Source organism: Cupressus sempervirens, chromosome 3 (assembly GCF_028749045.1).
Source record: "Cupressus sempervirens isolate cs-2001-9-10 chromosome 3, ASM2874904v1, whole genome shotgun sequence".
NCBI classification, from domain to species: domain Eukaryota; kingdom Viridiplantae; phylum Streptophyta; class Pinopsida; order Cupressales; family Cupressaceae; genus Cupressus; species Cupressus sempervirens.
The window spans coordinates 120227313-120243077 of NC_143120.1; the positions used below are offsets into that span (position 1 = coordinate 120227313).

Consider the following 15765-nt stretch of genomic DNA (forward strand, 5'->3'; position numbering starts at 1 on the left):
ATCTTTATAGAAAATATTACATCGTCAAATTCTAATAAAATGCTACAATTTAACATGTTGAAATCATAAAACATGATTAAGATAAAAGAAATTTAGAATGTTCAATCAATTTTTTTGACTACCATAACATTGAAATAATGTTCTTTAGACATACATTTTAACATGACAATGCCAATTTAACAAACACATTTTATATCATCAAAGTATTTCAAATAATATTTCTTTAGAGATATAAGCAATAATTTTTTTAGTTTTGTCTGCTTGTCTATATTTAAGCACCAAGGGGTTGGCTAAATTTTTTTGCATGACATTCAATCTACATCATGTGATGAATGATTGGGAGTAGAGCAAATAACATTTGATTTTCTGCAAACTTGTATTAGGTAATTTGGATTCCATCAATATCAAATATATTTGGATTTTTTACATGACATGTAATAACATTTTTTTAAATTTTCCATTCTTCTCAACATTTATGCTAATATCAAATATATCCTTCTCAATGCATAAAACCTTATTGGTAAAGAAGTTTTTAACAAGAGTGCATGCATGGTTTTGTGTTTTTTCTATGAGGATGTATTCATTGTTGAAAATATTCAATACAAATGTCAATCTACAGGTCATTTATACAATTTTGAAGTTATACTAAGGAAAATAGAAACATTATTACACAGTACAAATTGAGTGAAGAAAAATGATAGCTGGGAATATTGATCTTCGAGTGATCTATTCACAACAAATTCTTCACCTGTTTAAGTTCTATGTTTTGAAACAAAAATGAAAGGATTACAAAAAATGAAACCATGCAAGAACATAAAAATAAAAATGATTGCATGTAGTTATTGCTAACGAAAAATGTAGGTTGTTCAAACAAAAATTTTGACTCAGCCATATTTTTTATTTAATGACTCTATCCGATGCAAAGAAAACAACCAATTTTTTCAACCATGGGGGATAACTATTACTCTTATGGTACAATAAATTTAATTTAATTATAGTTATCATATAACCATTTCATATTATCAACACACAATAATATTAGGTTTCATATTATTTTTTAAAGCAAATGAAAAAGGAGAATGCCAATTTAGAAATTTAGAGTTTTTATTGATACCGAATATTCTTTGTGTTGTGGCTATATAGAACGCCTCTTATCGTAATTATTTATTATAAAAACTCAGTTTGTCCATTTTAGATTGGAAATGATAGTGATAGTTGGAGGGTAGGAAAGATATAGGAAGAGATGAGGGAGAAGTCAAATGAATGATAACAAGATATAGAGAGGTGAAAGGGAAAATAGAGTTACAAAAAAAAGGAAGATGATAGTGGGGACAAGAAGATATGAAATTAAAAAGAAATGACGGTGACAGTGATAGTTAGAGGGATAGAAAGATATAAGGAGAGATGGGGGAGGAGTAAAATGAATGATAGCAAGAAATAGAGAGGAAACTAAAGAAAAAGAAAGAAGATAGTGGAGTGAGGTAATAGAAAGATAGATAGATTAGATCAAAGAGAAACATAGACAAATAAAAGATAAATAATAAAATTCGAAGTAAGATGAGCATCACTCAACCACCCTCAAAAGTCCTACCAAATGTTTTATTTATATAAATAATATTACCACAAAGCTATCTATATGGACAATAGATGGACATCAACATAAACAACATCAATACTATCAGCTTAAACCCTAGCAGTCTTCAAAGTGCTAGTTATATACAATCCGTAGATTTATCTTTCAAGATGGTTTTAATTGAGCCCAAATCGATCTCCTCCGGTCTGTAGCTTTGCGATATTCGATACTCGTCATAGAAAAGAAATACTCGAAGATATAAATAACTTCGAGTAAAAGCCCTAAACTGGTTTGATTAACAACCCAAATGATTGAACAGTATCATTTCTTAACAGATCTGCAAAGCCCTACGCAAACCCCTCCCGCTGTGAATGCATCTAAAAAAGATTAAGGCTTTTCTTCTGGTAACAATCAGGAGAAAAATCCTCCTTAAATGAGCAATGCTATTGTAAAAGTATTTTAGATGCGAGGTGTTCCTCACCTGGTCGAAGCACCATGTCTGCACCATCCAGAGGACTTATCGCACGGTTTCAACTTTTTTGGACGTTATCACAATCTCAATCAAATATAAATCTTTGGCGCTCTATACGGTTGCCCGAATCACTCATGTTGAGAGTTTATTTGGGTGCTCCCTCAGCGTATTCAACATTAAGCACTCATGGGCGGGATGAAGAGGAAGGAAGAGAAATAATGCTAGCAGGGGCACAAGTAAGGGCCATGGGAGCGGAGTCGCGGAGAACAGGTGCCATAGCTGTTAAATGCGGAATGACTGGTCTTTGGGATAAATGGGGGGCTAGAATTCCCATTACCATCCTCTGGGTTGACGATAACATCGTCACTCAAGTCAAGACACTCAATAAGGAAGGCTATAATGCCCTCCAGGTATGCTATCATCAATTTATATTCTAGATATTATACTTTCCATGGACCGGCTTGGACTTAACAAGTAAAACTTTCTGAGCTTCCTTCATCTTCACTCCAATTTGTATTGTTCTTCAAAAAATGCTTATGCTTGCAATATCTGCTTACAACAATTTTTCAAATTCAAAACAATCGGTTCACAGCATTGTTTTCTCTGATACTCTTTTGGTACCACATCCAATAAATACACCATGCAATCAATGCATACCCTGATCAACGAATTAATTAGAATGCTTTGATATGTATTTATTTTTCTGTAATGTTTCACCTCAAAATAAAGGACTCCTTTGCAGTTTCATACCCACTGAAAAATTACAATCATTATGGCTGTCAAGAAACTGCAAGTAAACCGCACCTCATTGAATTTTTTATTTTTTATATGTACTAGTTAGAGTATTTATTTCATGATTTGGTCATAATTTTTCCTCCTATGTTGCTTCTATGTATGCAGAGTTTGAGAATTAGGACTGTACATTTTGTATAGCGGGAATATGCGAATAATTTGAAACAAAGCTGATCTAATAAATTTACAATTGCTTCAACTCTTGGGAATGCAGCACTAGCTTCTTATATGTTCTAAGAATCAGATTGGATTTATAACATGGTTTTCCTGTTGCTAGGACACAACAGATAGGGGCAGGGCAGAAGAAAGGAAAGCAGCTGACGAAGCCTATGTTGGGCTTTTTCAGATCACAAGGAGTGCCATTGAAGAGAGAGTTGAAGGAGTTTCGTGTAACTGAGGATGCCCTTCTTCCTGTTGGTACTTCCATTACTGCTCGCCATTTTGTTCCCGGCCAGCATGTTGATGTGACTGGAATCACAAAAGGAAAAGGTTTCCAGGTCTATATTTACCTTCTACTAAATGTTTCATGTTTTTTAAATAAGAAGCACATCAAAATGACTTTTTTGAAAGATCTATGCACGCTCCATAGATTTAGTTCTATACATGATAATTAGAATACAACTTGTTGGCTTGTTTTGCTATGTGCAGGCACCTTCAATACATCTTTTTAACATGAACATCAGAATCTGACTGGCAAGATAAACAATTTTATAGTTGCAAAATAATTTTCTTAGAAATGCATTCTGAAAAGATTACCCAAGGCCTTTCTTTCTTTGTAACTTTATTTCAGGTGGCAGGCACTACATAAATATTGAACTGTAGCATATCTTAAGATTTTATGAGTGATTTTTCTGCTTAAGACCATTGAATGCATGTTTGCTATCTAATCTTAAGATTTAATGAATGATTCTTCTGCTTAAGACTATTGAATGCTTGTTTACTATCTAATTCCAAGGAGATACTACTTTGCAGAAGTGTCGACACTGTTTTAAGTATGCCAAAAAGGGATGTTGCTCTTATATATTAAATGTTTGTGGTTAGACCCATCATTTTATGTTTGGATATGTTCTTAATTGACTCAACAATGTGATCCTAAAGAAAGCCATGAAATACATAAATCTACCTATTTTTTGACTCACATATGTTAATTATATAAAGTTAAACCATAGCTTGCCCACTAATCCAAATGTTGCTCTCTATCCTTTTCCTTTCTCCTCAAACATATGTCATCATGCTTACCTTACAGAGTCTGTTTCTACTACCTCCACCATTATGCCTGTAAAAGCTAACCCGTCTTCCTCAAAGGTGTGTATTTTCTCATCCATTTCTTCTAAATTTAACGAAGTCCCATTTTTTCTTAGTTCCTTTAGAATATATGTAAAGTAGAGCTTTGAAAAACTTCAGAGCTTTTAAAAATGTTGCCTTTTGGAAGGTAAATATATTTAGTGCTGCTCCTAGTGGTAGCTGTAACCTCCACTGCAGCACAATCATGCCATGTTCCAAGTTCTACTTATCCTTGTTCAGAGATTATTGTGGTTTCAAATGATTTTGTCGTTGTAGATTAGGGGATCTATAAGTGGCCCAACCCAATATCCAAAGAGAGGAACAACATTAACAAATCCTATATCCAAAAGCTAAGGACTAGGCTACAGACCTATACTGAATAGGAATACATAAAAGATAATCTAAGAGCAAGCAACATAGGAAAAATTTAAAACCCTCAACACTTAAAGGGGAATAGACAAAGCATTGCATGAAATAGGAAAAAACATACTTGCTGGCTGATCACACTCACACAGACCAAAAAATAAGACACAGTGAGGAGAGTTTAGAAGCTCCACATTGTACTATCCTTAAGTAACATGGCTATCTTCCAATGACCAAACACCCATTTCTAAACACCATTCCTTGAGATTGCATTTATATTCATCAATACTAACCTTGACTCCACAAACACTTCTAGGGTGCCATTAATAACCCCCACGCAATTCAAAACAAATTAAAACGTCATTCTCAATGCATGATTAATTATGGCCGCTAGCAACCTTAAGAATGTCCACATGGTGAGAAATAACTATATTTGAACTTCTTGTCAGAAGGCTTGTTAGAAGTTGAAGAAATTGCCCACCTCCTTGGCAAGATCAAGTAGTTTCTCATGCATAGCTTTGTTTGCTTGTTTAACTCACATCTTCAAAGGCTGCCCCAGACGTAATGTGCTAAAGTCTAAACCATCAACTCATTTGTATTTTTATCTAAAACTATTCTCTTTGTATATTTTGATTGAAACTTTGGAGGAGAAATAATAGCCTAACAAGTCAAATAAGTAGATGTTTTGAAGGGTCCCTTTAAATATAAGCAACATTCAACTCCAAATTTCAAGTCTCACACTATTTTGTTCTTTTCAGTATTAGGCCTTTTTGTCCTTCTAATAGGGGAATCTGAAAGCAGTAGATGGGTTTGCTTTTATTTGCAAACTGGCAGAGATGATTTGGCAATTGTTAATGTAGAAATGGCCTAATAATTAATGTTAATCTGGTTTACCAATCTTCAAGTCAGAACTCAATAGTTTCTACACCGCTAGCCATGGATGGTGAAGTCATCTTTGTCTATGTGCATAAAAAATGTGATTTGCTGTCCATGGCAAGTGATGTTTTTCATAATGAACAATGACATAAGTGGGCTTAAATAGCCTAGACGGGTCCAGGAGGAATTGAAGAGTGAGCAGATAATGTTTTGAGTAACTGAAATATCAATATGTTATCATAATGTCAATACGTGTCTTGCTGTAGGAATAAAGGAACAATAGAAAGGCAGCCTAAGGGCACCTAAATTATGACAATTTGACATGATAGCTCTAGCCAACTCCATTCAAATTTTGTTATATATCAATGTCAGGAGATGCAAAGCACCAAAATGAGGCTTGAGAAAATAAATGTTAGTAAAGCATTTATTGAGCATACTCAGTGCCCCCTGAAAAGATTAGTTGTTTGTCAAGACTCAAGTTTCATCATTGCTCTCTCTAGAAGATTATAGTATCCTAATTGTCTGTTGTATATAAATCATTTCCCATGGGGTCATTCTTCAAACTATTTTGGACGAGTGCTGTTATTTGCATTTTTTTGACATAGATGTGCAGTTTTCTGAACTGAGTGAGATCTGAATTCAAGCTCCATCTGCTCTTAAGTCCAAGTGATAGATAACTATGTAATAGTTTGATCTTTTTGAAAGTAAGTAATGCGTTGGATCTAGATTCTTCAGGAATTGTTGGAAAGCTGTAAACAGATTTTTTTGTGGTTGAATTGCATTTGCTTTCACCTTTTAAGAAAACATAAAATTGTTGTTGTAATGAAGATTCATATTTTCAGTATTGAAGCCTCATTCAAATAGTTTACAAATATCTTTATGAGTTTGCTTCTTTGTCCAAGGTTCTAGTAACTGTTTCTCTTTTTTAAAATTAGAAAAGCTTTAAATTTATTTCTAAATCAAATGAGGACCTTGTTTCATTGAGCCTTTGTTTCACATTTAAAGCTAAATGATTGATTGGTAATACTAGTGCAATTACAATTCTCCATGGCCAAAAGTGATGGTTGATCAGGAGTTTAATGCCAACTTTATTTGGAACAGGGGGTAATGAAAAGGTGGGGATTTAAAGGGGGCCCAGCATCTCATGGTTCATCAAAATTCCACCGAAAACCTGGGTCAACTGGTGGCAGACAAGATCCTGGAAAGGTATTGTTTATTCTTCTCAATGATACATTTCTCCTTTTTATGTTTCTAGTATCCCTTCTCTATCTTTATTGCAGTATATGATATTATGTGATTTTACCATGCTAACCGATTGAAAGATGGAATAGTAGATTTAATACAATGCAATTAAATATTAAAATATCACTTGAGTTAAGACTTCAAGTAGGTAGGCCACAATGCAACATTGCAGTAGTGTTTTTAATTCATACAACCATTTCTTGATGTGATCGTAGGTGATGGCAAGCAAATTATAATTTCTCTAATGTGAACAACTAATGGTACATATTCAAATACACATCTATGTATAGATTTCATTTTCATCTAGTTTTATGGTTTACTGATGGGTCAGAGACTATCATATTCATTGAACTGAGTGGTTGTAGTACATTGCTTTATTTTAAAGCTGATCTGATGTACACATCCAATCATTTTGTTCAAGTCTTTGTCTTGGACATTGGTACCCAATCATGCAATGTATTTCTGACCCATGCAGATGTTATGATGCCAATTAGCGTATGCTTTTCTGTTTGTCCATCTGAGAGAAAAAATGTGTAGACTCTCTGGATCACTGATAACTCAACAATTAGTTTATTCCTAAGGACCTGTAGTCAAGAATAGCAGAGATTCAGCAAGAAGAATTAAATGCACAAAAGATACAAGGATGTGCTATGCTCTGTGTTTCTTTTGGGTGGTTTTATACATTAAATGACAAAACCATTTTCCAAAGAAGCTGGTTTTCCTTTTAATGTTTAGATTCAATTGTCTCAATTATTGGTGGGCAGTTGCATATGTTTAAATCCAGCACATTGCATGCAAGTTCTACACGGAGAATAATCTTATCAGTAAACTGAAACATCAATCAAAACTGTTGTATTTTGAGTACTTTAACTGGCATAAATGAATAAGAATGAATATACATGCTGAAATTACAAAACCAATAAGTAGAATGAAATCAAAATTATATTACTTGCTGTATAAATATTCATCTTATTTTAAATTTTTCTGTATTACAAAGGTGAGTGCCCATTGTTGACTTGGGTGCAGAAAAACAGAACTAAAGTGCTTTAGAGATGGATTTCTATCACTTACAAAAAATGAGATAAAATTGCCATACACTTAGAACAAAGAGATAAAAAGGATAAAACAAACAGAAAAAATGTCAGATCTGACATGACACTGGTGACTAGATTTAGGAATGTTAACACTAAATATAAGCACCCATCTATAATATAGGTTCTCCAATTAGTTGGGAGTGGTTGTAGTGGAGATGGAGAATCGTTGTTGGCATATTCAATGATTCATGCGCTTTATGAGGTCTCCCAATCAGTGTTCAGGTGCCACCAGTTAGTGGATCTGGTCTTACTCGATCAAATGGGGCTTACTGGACAGGCCCACATATGCTTATTAGTCTGCTAGCCCTCCTCCATAATTTTGTGTCCAAGTTTAATATTAATTGCCACTGGGCTAGCTGGTAGAACCATGGCTGATAATAAAAAATTAGCACTCCCACCATGCAAGGTATGTGTTCTTCACCAAACCTAGCTTAGCTCAAAATATCACAAACTTTACTTTTGGCAAGGGCTTCTCAAAATGTTTATAACCATTTGCGGGTGGATACTGAATAACTACTGCAATCTTTTGGATTCCATGTCTAAGGAACAAATGTCTACATGCTTGTAGCAATTATGACATATTGGATAATTTGTAGTATTTAGAGAGCTTGATGCAACTTTGATTATCACAGTGTAGTGTAGTTGACTTCAATAATCAATCAGTATTTTTTGCATTCAACCTGTCAAGCTGGATTGCATCACAACTAGCAAAAGAAGCTTCCATATATTTACCTCAGCTGAACTAAATGCTACTTTTGCCTATTTCTTGTTGAATCGAGATACCATACCTGATCCCAAGCTGAAACAAAATCTTGAAGTGCTTACCTAGCATCAATCTCACTTGGTCTGTTTGAACTTTGAATCCACAAAGTCATGCAACATTAAGTCTGTTCCATAGCAGATCAATTCATAATGAATAGTGACCTTTGAATATAGCAGCACATCTTTTGCAGTAGTCTAATGAACTTGCCTTGGCTCAACCATAAGTTGACTCAACCTATTTATTGCAAAGGAAATATCAAGTCTATCTAAAAGGATCCACCAAAATTGGTTCTAAAAATTGTAGTTGTAATGTCCCACTTTTTAAGGTGACAGTTAATTAAACTAATTTTATTAAGCTGTCAAAAAAAAGAATTATTCAAATGATGACTTAATATTCACTAATTTAAATAATAATAATGAAACATCTTGAATTGTCACTTTATTGAGTTCTCCAAATACGATTAATATTTATTTTGACAGTCAGCCTAATATTCTAGATACTTCTTGGAGTTCTTTATAAGGAGGTTGGATGGAGGAAGTAAGGCATGCTTCTTGGATTTGATAAATGGTTTATGTTTTCGGAGATGGGAAACCTTCAAGACTCTAACAGAATGGATGAACAGAAATCTAGTTCTTCTGAAGGGGTGGATTTGTGACAAAGTCTACATCCATGCCATTATTTTGAAGTTTTCATCCGAAGACAAATTTTCCATAAATAAGATCACTGTGTTCTGGTATGTTATAATTTCTGACAGATATATTATTATAAATATTGCTGGATCTTTCATATTGTAGGTTGACTGCTCTTTTCAATGTAAGCACTTTATTTGGTAAAGTTGTGGGGTTTAATTATTTGGTTGGAGCTAATATTAAAGTCGTGCATGATTGGCTTTCATATTTTGGAAAAAATAAAGTTTATATTTGCCACAGCTAATATTGGTGATTATTATTCAAGTATGGCTTGGAGTAATATTTTGGTTATGTAGGGTACATTCTATAATTTAATGAGACTCTTTTAAAGTCTAGGTACATTAAATATTTGATCTATGCTATTGCCATGGGCATTCCTTTGAACCTGACATGTTTTGGAGTGGCTTCTGCAAATCTTTGTGCGACTCACTTGTAATCTTTTACTTCAACTAAACAAATTTCTTTTGTTGAATTCTACCCTATATAAATGACTTACTGGTTGGCATCATGGAATATAAAGCATGATTGTGGAATATGATTTGATAAGCCTTCTCAAATACTGAACTACCCCTACAAAATTTCTTGCCTCAATCATAATGGAAGTCTTGGATCTCTTCAAAATGGCTTTCACTTTTACTGAATTTCTGGCAGTAGCTAGATTGTTGTCTGCTGAATTTTGATCTCAGTTACTTCATAGATAGCTAATATTTGATCTCAGACTTTGACAACTATTTGGTGACCGCCCTCTTAAAAAGTATGGTAAATGTTGAGCTCAGTTACATAATAGACAGTAAATATTTGATCTCAGACTTTACAACTATTTGGTAATGGTGCTCTTAGTATTTGCCTATGTAATCAGCAACATGAATATAAATGAAAAAATCTGTATTCTACAATTCATTTTGATCTTAGTTACTTCAGTCTTGGCTAATATCGTTTGGCAACACTGAATATTTGCCTATGTAATCAGCCATAAGCGTATGAACAACAAAATCAATTTTCTACAATTCATGGGTTAAACTGTATTTTATTTGCTCTCTATATCTCTATGGTATGGAAATGCCCTTATGTATTTTAAACAAATGGCTTTTGTCTCTTTCTTTTTACGTTTTCTTGAGAATCTGATTTTTCTTGATTTCTTCTAAAAATCTAATACTTTTGGTTTGCCAATTCTTTTCCCCAAACAATTTTTGATGCTATGATTACAGTAATAATTTACATGGTTACTTCTCTTATTCCCAATATGGTATGAAATCATGGACTATTCTCTGCTTTTCATATGTGAGACATTCAGGGAAATGTATATTTTCAATCTTCACATAGTCTATACAATCTCTCTTTGTGCTTTCCTCACCATCCTCACTATCATTTCAAGCACAATTCAATAAATTCCCAGATTTGTGCTTCATGTCGGGCTCTTAGTCTGATTTCAGAAACATTTAAGTTCTGAAGCAGGCTTCTTTTAAAAATATAGATATCCTAGTACAAAACAATGAGCTATTATGTTCCTCCCTTAAACAGGTTCATGGTTCAATAACTTTAAAAAAATAAGAAGAGAGGTGTGTTGATGTGAGTTTAGTGATCACTTCAACATGCAGGATGCAACACTTAGTATTCCAAGATGAAACACCAAATATCTAATCTTCACTTGAACAAGGAAGCTCCAAATGCTAAACAATTTGAACGAGTATGTGATCAAGTAAACCAACCCCAAGGTTTAAATCGTGTACCTGCGACTTTTTGTTGGACACAACTCAGTTTGTATGATTTAACTTGCGGATACTTATGTTAGCCATTTTTGGAGGATTGCATCAACTTTTCTAAGTGCAAATGATATGGCAATATGAAGATACTTATTTTTACAACTTGAAATAAATTGCGAATGCAGATAGAATTTTAGAAATCTAAGTTACTTCTAGTACTAATCCTACTAATGCAAGGCAATGTTGAAGTTGCGGCGAGACTAAAGCAGTCCCTGCTTCACCAAATCAACTATGATAAGTGAAGGTGCAATCTTTGAAGGATGTATGTATGGTTTTCAAACTAGTTATGCTCATCAAAACCATAAAATAAGCAAATCAATGAACATTAGGCAGTTGAAGTGAAGTGCTTGCAGTAGGGCTCATACAAACCTTAAACTCTTACTTGCAATCAAGAAGTACCAAAAAGTATTAACACTAGTTTCACCACGATTTCAACAACAACAATATCTTTCATTATCTATCCAACTACTTAAACAACATAAATTAATTTCTTAAGCATGTTGACTTGGTTGTCCACACTTCCTTGGGGATGTGTGATGTGGCTTGACTGCCTCCCTAGGTCGGGTTAACAATTTGAGCTTTTGGCACTTTGGTAAATCATTCAAAAAATCTAGTCTTTGTATTGGGTGTTGACAATTTGATCTTTTTGCACACTGACAATGATTCCAACAATGTAGAAACCATGCAACACTCCAAAAGTTAACGAGTATTCACCATGAAAACAACAATAAATAAGGAACAATTTTGGCAACAATATTGTCAAGTTTCCTTTTCAAATGATTTGAGCAGCCCTTAGGCTGCAAGTATAATGAATGTCCTATATTGATTTGACAACAATGGCTAAGATTATTTTGACGCAAGGAGAAATTGAATAGCTAAGGCTAGAGGCACACCTAACTATCCAATCACTTTGTTGAATAAACACCATGGAAGCAAACAACATAGAGAACAACACCAAGGAAAGAAGGAAACAACAAAATTTTTATTGATTCATCAAATTATCCGCATACATGCCCAACTATGAGGCCTTCCGGGTTACGACCAGCAACATTTACAAAATTCCAGACTTAGAATTTTCACAGATCCTTCATTCTAGCTCTTTTAGCTTGCTAGACTTTGCACTTCCCAACATTACCGAACCTAAACCTAAACACCCCTATTTATACTTGCCAAAACAACTTACAAAAGATTCAAGATCATTACATAATAGAAGGCCAACCTCAAAATGGTTTGCACATATCCCAAGACAAGATCCTTACATTAAATTCATAACTTAAATTAAATACATAAGTCGGCTCACACTAGGAACCAATCACAAACAAACTCGGTCAAAGAAGGGAAGAGAGCATCAACAAACATTAGGTTCACTTGGCACATGAAGGAGCACTCGGCCACCAAAGCACTTGGTCGATATTGAGCAACTCGGCTAACACTGAACAATTCGGCCAACATTGAATAACTTGGCCAACACTGAATTCGGCAGCAACTGCAGCTCAGCAACCACTAGAGCTCGGCAATGACTGCAACTTGACATTTACTGGTAGAATGAGTAAAGATGAGCAGGATAGCAAGGCAACCTAGGATGCTCCTGCATCATATTTCAACACAGCCCTACTTTCTACCAGCTACAAGCATTAAATGTCAGCTAGTGAAAATAAAACACCTATATAAGAACTAATGAGAAAGTACTTTGCCACATGGACTTAAATAAATCTTCTTTCAGAAGATTGTTCCCCGTATCCTTTACTTTGATTGCAAATTCAACAAATCTGAACATGAAGGAGTGGAGCTCTTCCATGTGTATGCTTGGTGCACAATCTATCTTGTTCAAGGGACTCCAAGTTTGTAGCGCATGAGTTGCATGTTTTCTGCCTTTCTTAAGAATACACGAGGTTTGAGAATGCGAAGGCATTATCCAAGTGTACTGACATTATAAGGCTTGCATCTTTGAAGTAGATGGATCTTAACTTTTCTTATAATTGTTCCACATATATATATTCACCATCCTCAACCTTTTGTTTGAATGTTGTTCACACATAGGTAAGAATGCCATTTTGAAGTTCCTGGATTGTCTTCTTCACACTTGGGCAATCATCTTCCACTTTTCTGAGGATGTCATTCCTTAGTGACAATGCACGATGCCACTTATGAAATTATAACATATAACTCCTTGAGATTAATAAACATCTCTTTATCACCAGTCATACGATTAGAACATCTAGTGTCAATCACCCCCAGCATTTTTTTCATTTGCAAGGAGGGTACTCCGTGCAATAATTGATTGTTCATTGATGATTGCAAGGTACTGGATATTTAACAATCCTTGACATCATCCTTTTTTATCATTATTTCTTATAGCCATAAAGAGTGTATCGCCATCTGAATAATTTTGATGTTCATCTTCTGCATCTAAATGAGTTCAAAATATTTTTTTTATTCCAAAAGTAATAGCTATTCCTTAGAATATATGTTTTTATGTTTTGTGTAGGTTTCATAAAAGTGATTCTCATGGTAAGTCTTGTGGTGTATAGGTAACTACATTGATACAGTGTTGAGAGTTCACTACTCCAAAATGGTTTTGATAGTACTGAAAATTGGATATCTTACATTGAAAAAAAATCTATAGAAAGATTTCATGCACATAATCTGCTTCAATGTAATATTCTATCCCTTTTAATGGATTAAGTAGGAACTTGGAAAATTTAGGTTCATGTGATTGCCCTCTTGGTCGTTTATACTTGGTTTTTTTATTAATCACAACTTAGTATTTTTGTAAAGAGAGATCCATTTCCTTGCCTGCAACATTTAGTAGGTTATAGGTCAAAGCCTTCAACTCTCTTGTACCATGTTACCCTTCCATTGGTTTTGACCATGAAGGGCAGAGGGAAACTATGGTGAGAGGAAGGGAGAGGCAGGGAAAGAATGTGGAGCAAGGGGGAAGCAAATTAAAGAAAAAGAGAGATCAACTATTGAACTTGTTCGGACAGCTTTCTTGCACATGTCTGTGGATATGTTATCTACACTCTTGTGATATCACCTCCCTGGATGACATGTTTTTTGTAGTTTCACAGAATAAATGGGTTCTGCGGGATGGAATACATGGGTTTGCAGGCATTTGGTGTATTATTGTTTTGCTGAATTATAAATTTTGTATGATTGTGTGCTGCAATTTATTTTTGGCTGATAGGCATTAAGTTTCTATGCCATATATGCCATTTGTCGTTTCAATTAATTTCAAATTTAAATTTTAGTTCAGAAATGCAATTTGTCACCTGTGCATGATGAACAACTCTTCTGGCAGACTACTGACAATGTAGCCATGTGTTCAACAGGTATTCAAAGGTAAGAAGATGCCTGGGCATATGGGTCATGAGCAGCGAACCATAAAAAACATATATATCTATAAAATAGATCCAGCAAGGAATCTGCTGTGGGTTAAAGGGCAGGTAGGGCTGTTAAAAATTCTTTGACCACTTAATTTTGGAAAATTGCACAATGTTCTACCCAATGATTGCTTAGTTGAATTGAACTTCTGTAATGTTTTCTTGATCTGAAACAGGTACCAGGACCCCAAGGAGCTTTTGTTTGTATAAAAGATGCAGTTTACAAGAAACCAGATGCATCTTTGCTCCCTTTTCCAACACACTTTGCTTCCCCAGATGAGGACTTATCATCTTTAGAAGCTATTACAGCTGACCTTGGGAATGCTGATCCATATATGAAGGATTAATTAAATCACACATGAAGCATCGGTTTTAATTGAAACTTTTGTAATTGATTGAATAAGTGTTTGTGAGGAATTTATTATTTTTGAGGAGTTTAACATTGTTACATAAGAGATGTGTTTGGAAATATTTGTACTAATTTGTGTTAACCTGTAAGTAATGTTTTATGTATTTTATGGTCAAAACTACTTGAAATGCAACCATAATAGATATTCTTAATAATAATTGGGTCAAATAGGTTTCAGAGAAGCCTTAAAATTCTTCATAAGAGAAGACATTGAGCACAAAAGCTGAAAACAGTAAAAAGGTGGCCAAAATACAGGCTATCACAACACAACAGCCAAGCTGTTGCACAAAAGCAGCTGCAGCCAAGATGCCAACAGAAAAAATAACGATGGCCAACTACACCCCTAGATGCTTCCTAACTTCAGAACACTAGTGGGGGGAGGAGGCACAAGCATGTTTAGGACGACCCCTACTTCAAACAAGCTTTGATGAAAGATCATCTTTCAAAGCAAAATCCCCGAAGATGAGAGAGGAGTTGTGTGTTTAATCCAAGTATCCAATAAAGCATGATTTGTAGAATCCACACTTGGCACAGGAGGATCCACGACATCCACAAGGGTTTTACTGAAATAGGGCCCAAAGAAAACAGCCTGACAGGAGTCACTTAAGTTGTTGCTGCCCTTGGGGCCAAGTCAACCTCCACCATCACATTTTTTGAATTAAAAAAATTACCAATGGTTAGATGCTCACAGAGTATCTTTCCATCAATGAAACCTCTTTCTTGCGGCAAGAGCTAGGGTAATAATCCAAAAGCAAGTTTCCAGTAGCAAAACATAACTTGCAGTGAAAGGGAAGACTCTTATAGTTGAGTGTTTAAGCCCATGGTTCTGTTCCCAACAGGTAGGTCAACATCCCTAGATCCTTAGAGGTGTCAATGTCCATGAGAATGCAGGCAGAGAAGTCTGGCCATAATTTATTGATGTAGCACTTTCCTATAAAAATTTACTAAGAGAACTTCCAGCCGATTCTAAACAAGAATCTTCCTGAAACTGGAGGGATATAGGATGTTTGATCATGTTGGCAATATTGTCATTGATGTCGTCAATGACCTACAAATGCAGTT

General features: G+C 34.7%; 1 protein-coding gene across 1 annotated transcript; it reads left to right on the forward strand.

Moving 5' to 3' along the window:
* Window positions 1–1740: 1740 nt before the first annotated feature.
* RPL3P (ribosomal protein L3 plastid) lies at window positions 1741–14775 on the forward strand. The gene is made up of 5 exons (XM_089818620.1): window positions 1741–2455; window positions 3125–3334; window positions 6462–6566; window positions 14244–14357; window positions 14471–14775. Exons 1-5 carry the CDS (start codon window positions 2069–2071, stop codon window positions 14639–14641), a joined length of 987 nt encoding a protein of 328 aa, XP_089674746.1. The 5' UTR covers window positions 1741–2068; the 3' UTR covers window positions 14642–14775.
* Window positions 14776–15765: the final 990 nt, after the last annotated feature.

Bases quoted from the DNA above. Each gene is read 5' to 3' on its own strand.
- RPL3P (XM_089818620.1), top strand. From the start codon at position 2,069: ATGTCTGCACCATCCAGAGGACTTATCGCACGGTTTCAACTTTTTTGG. The intron at 2,456-3,124 runs GTATGCTATCAT...AGGACACAACAG, and splicing joins AAGGCTATAATGCCCTCCAG to ATAGGGGCAGGGCAGAAGAA. The intron at 14,358-14,470 runs GTAGGGCTGTTA...GATCTGAAACAG, and splicing joins TGCTGTGGGTTAAAGGGCAG to GTACCAGGACCCCAAGGAGC.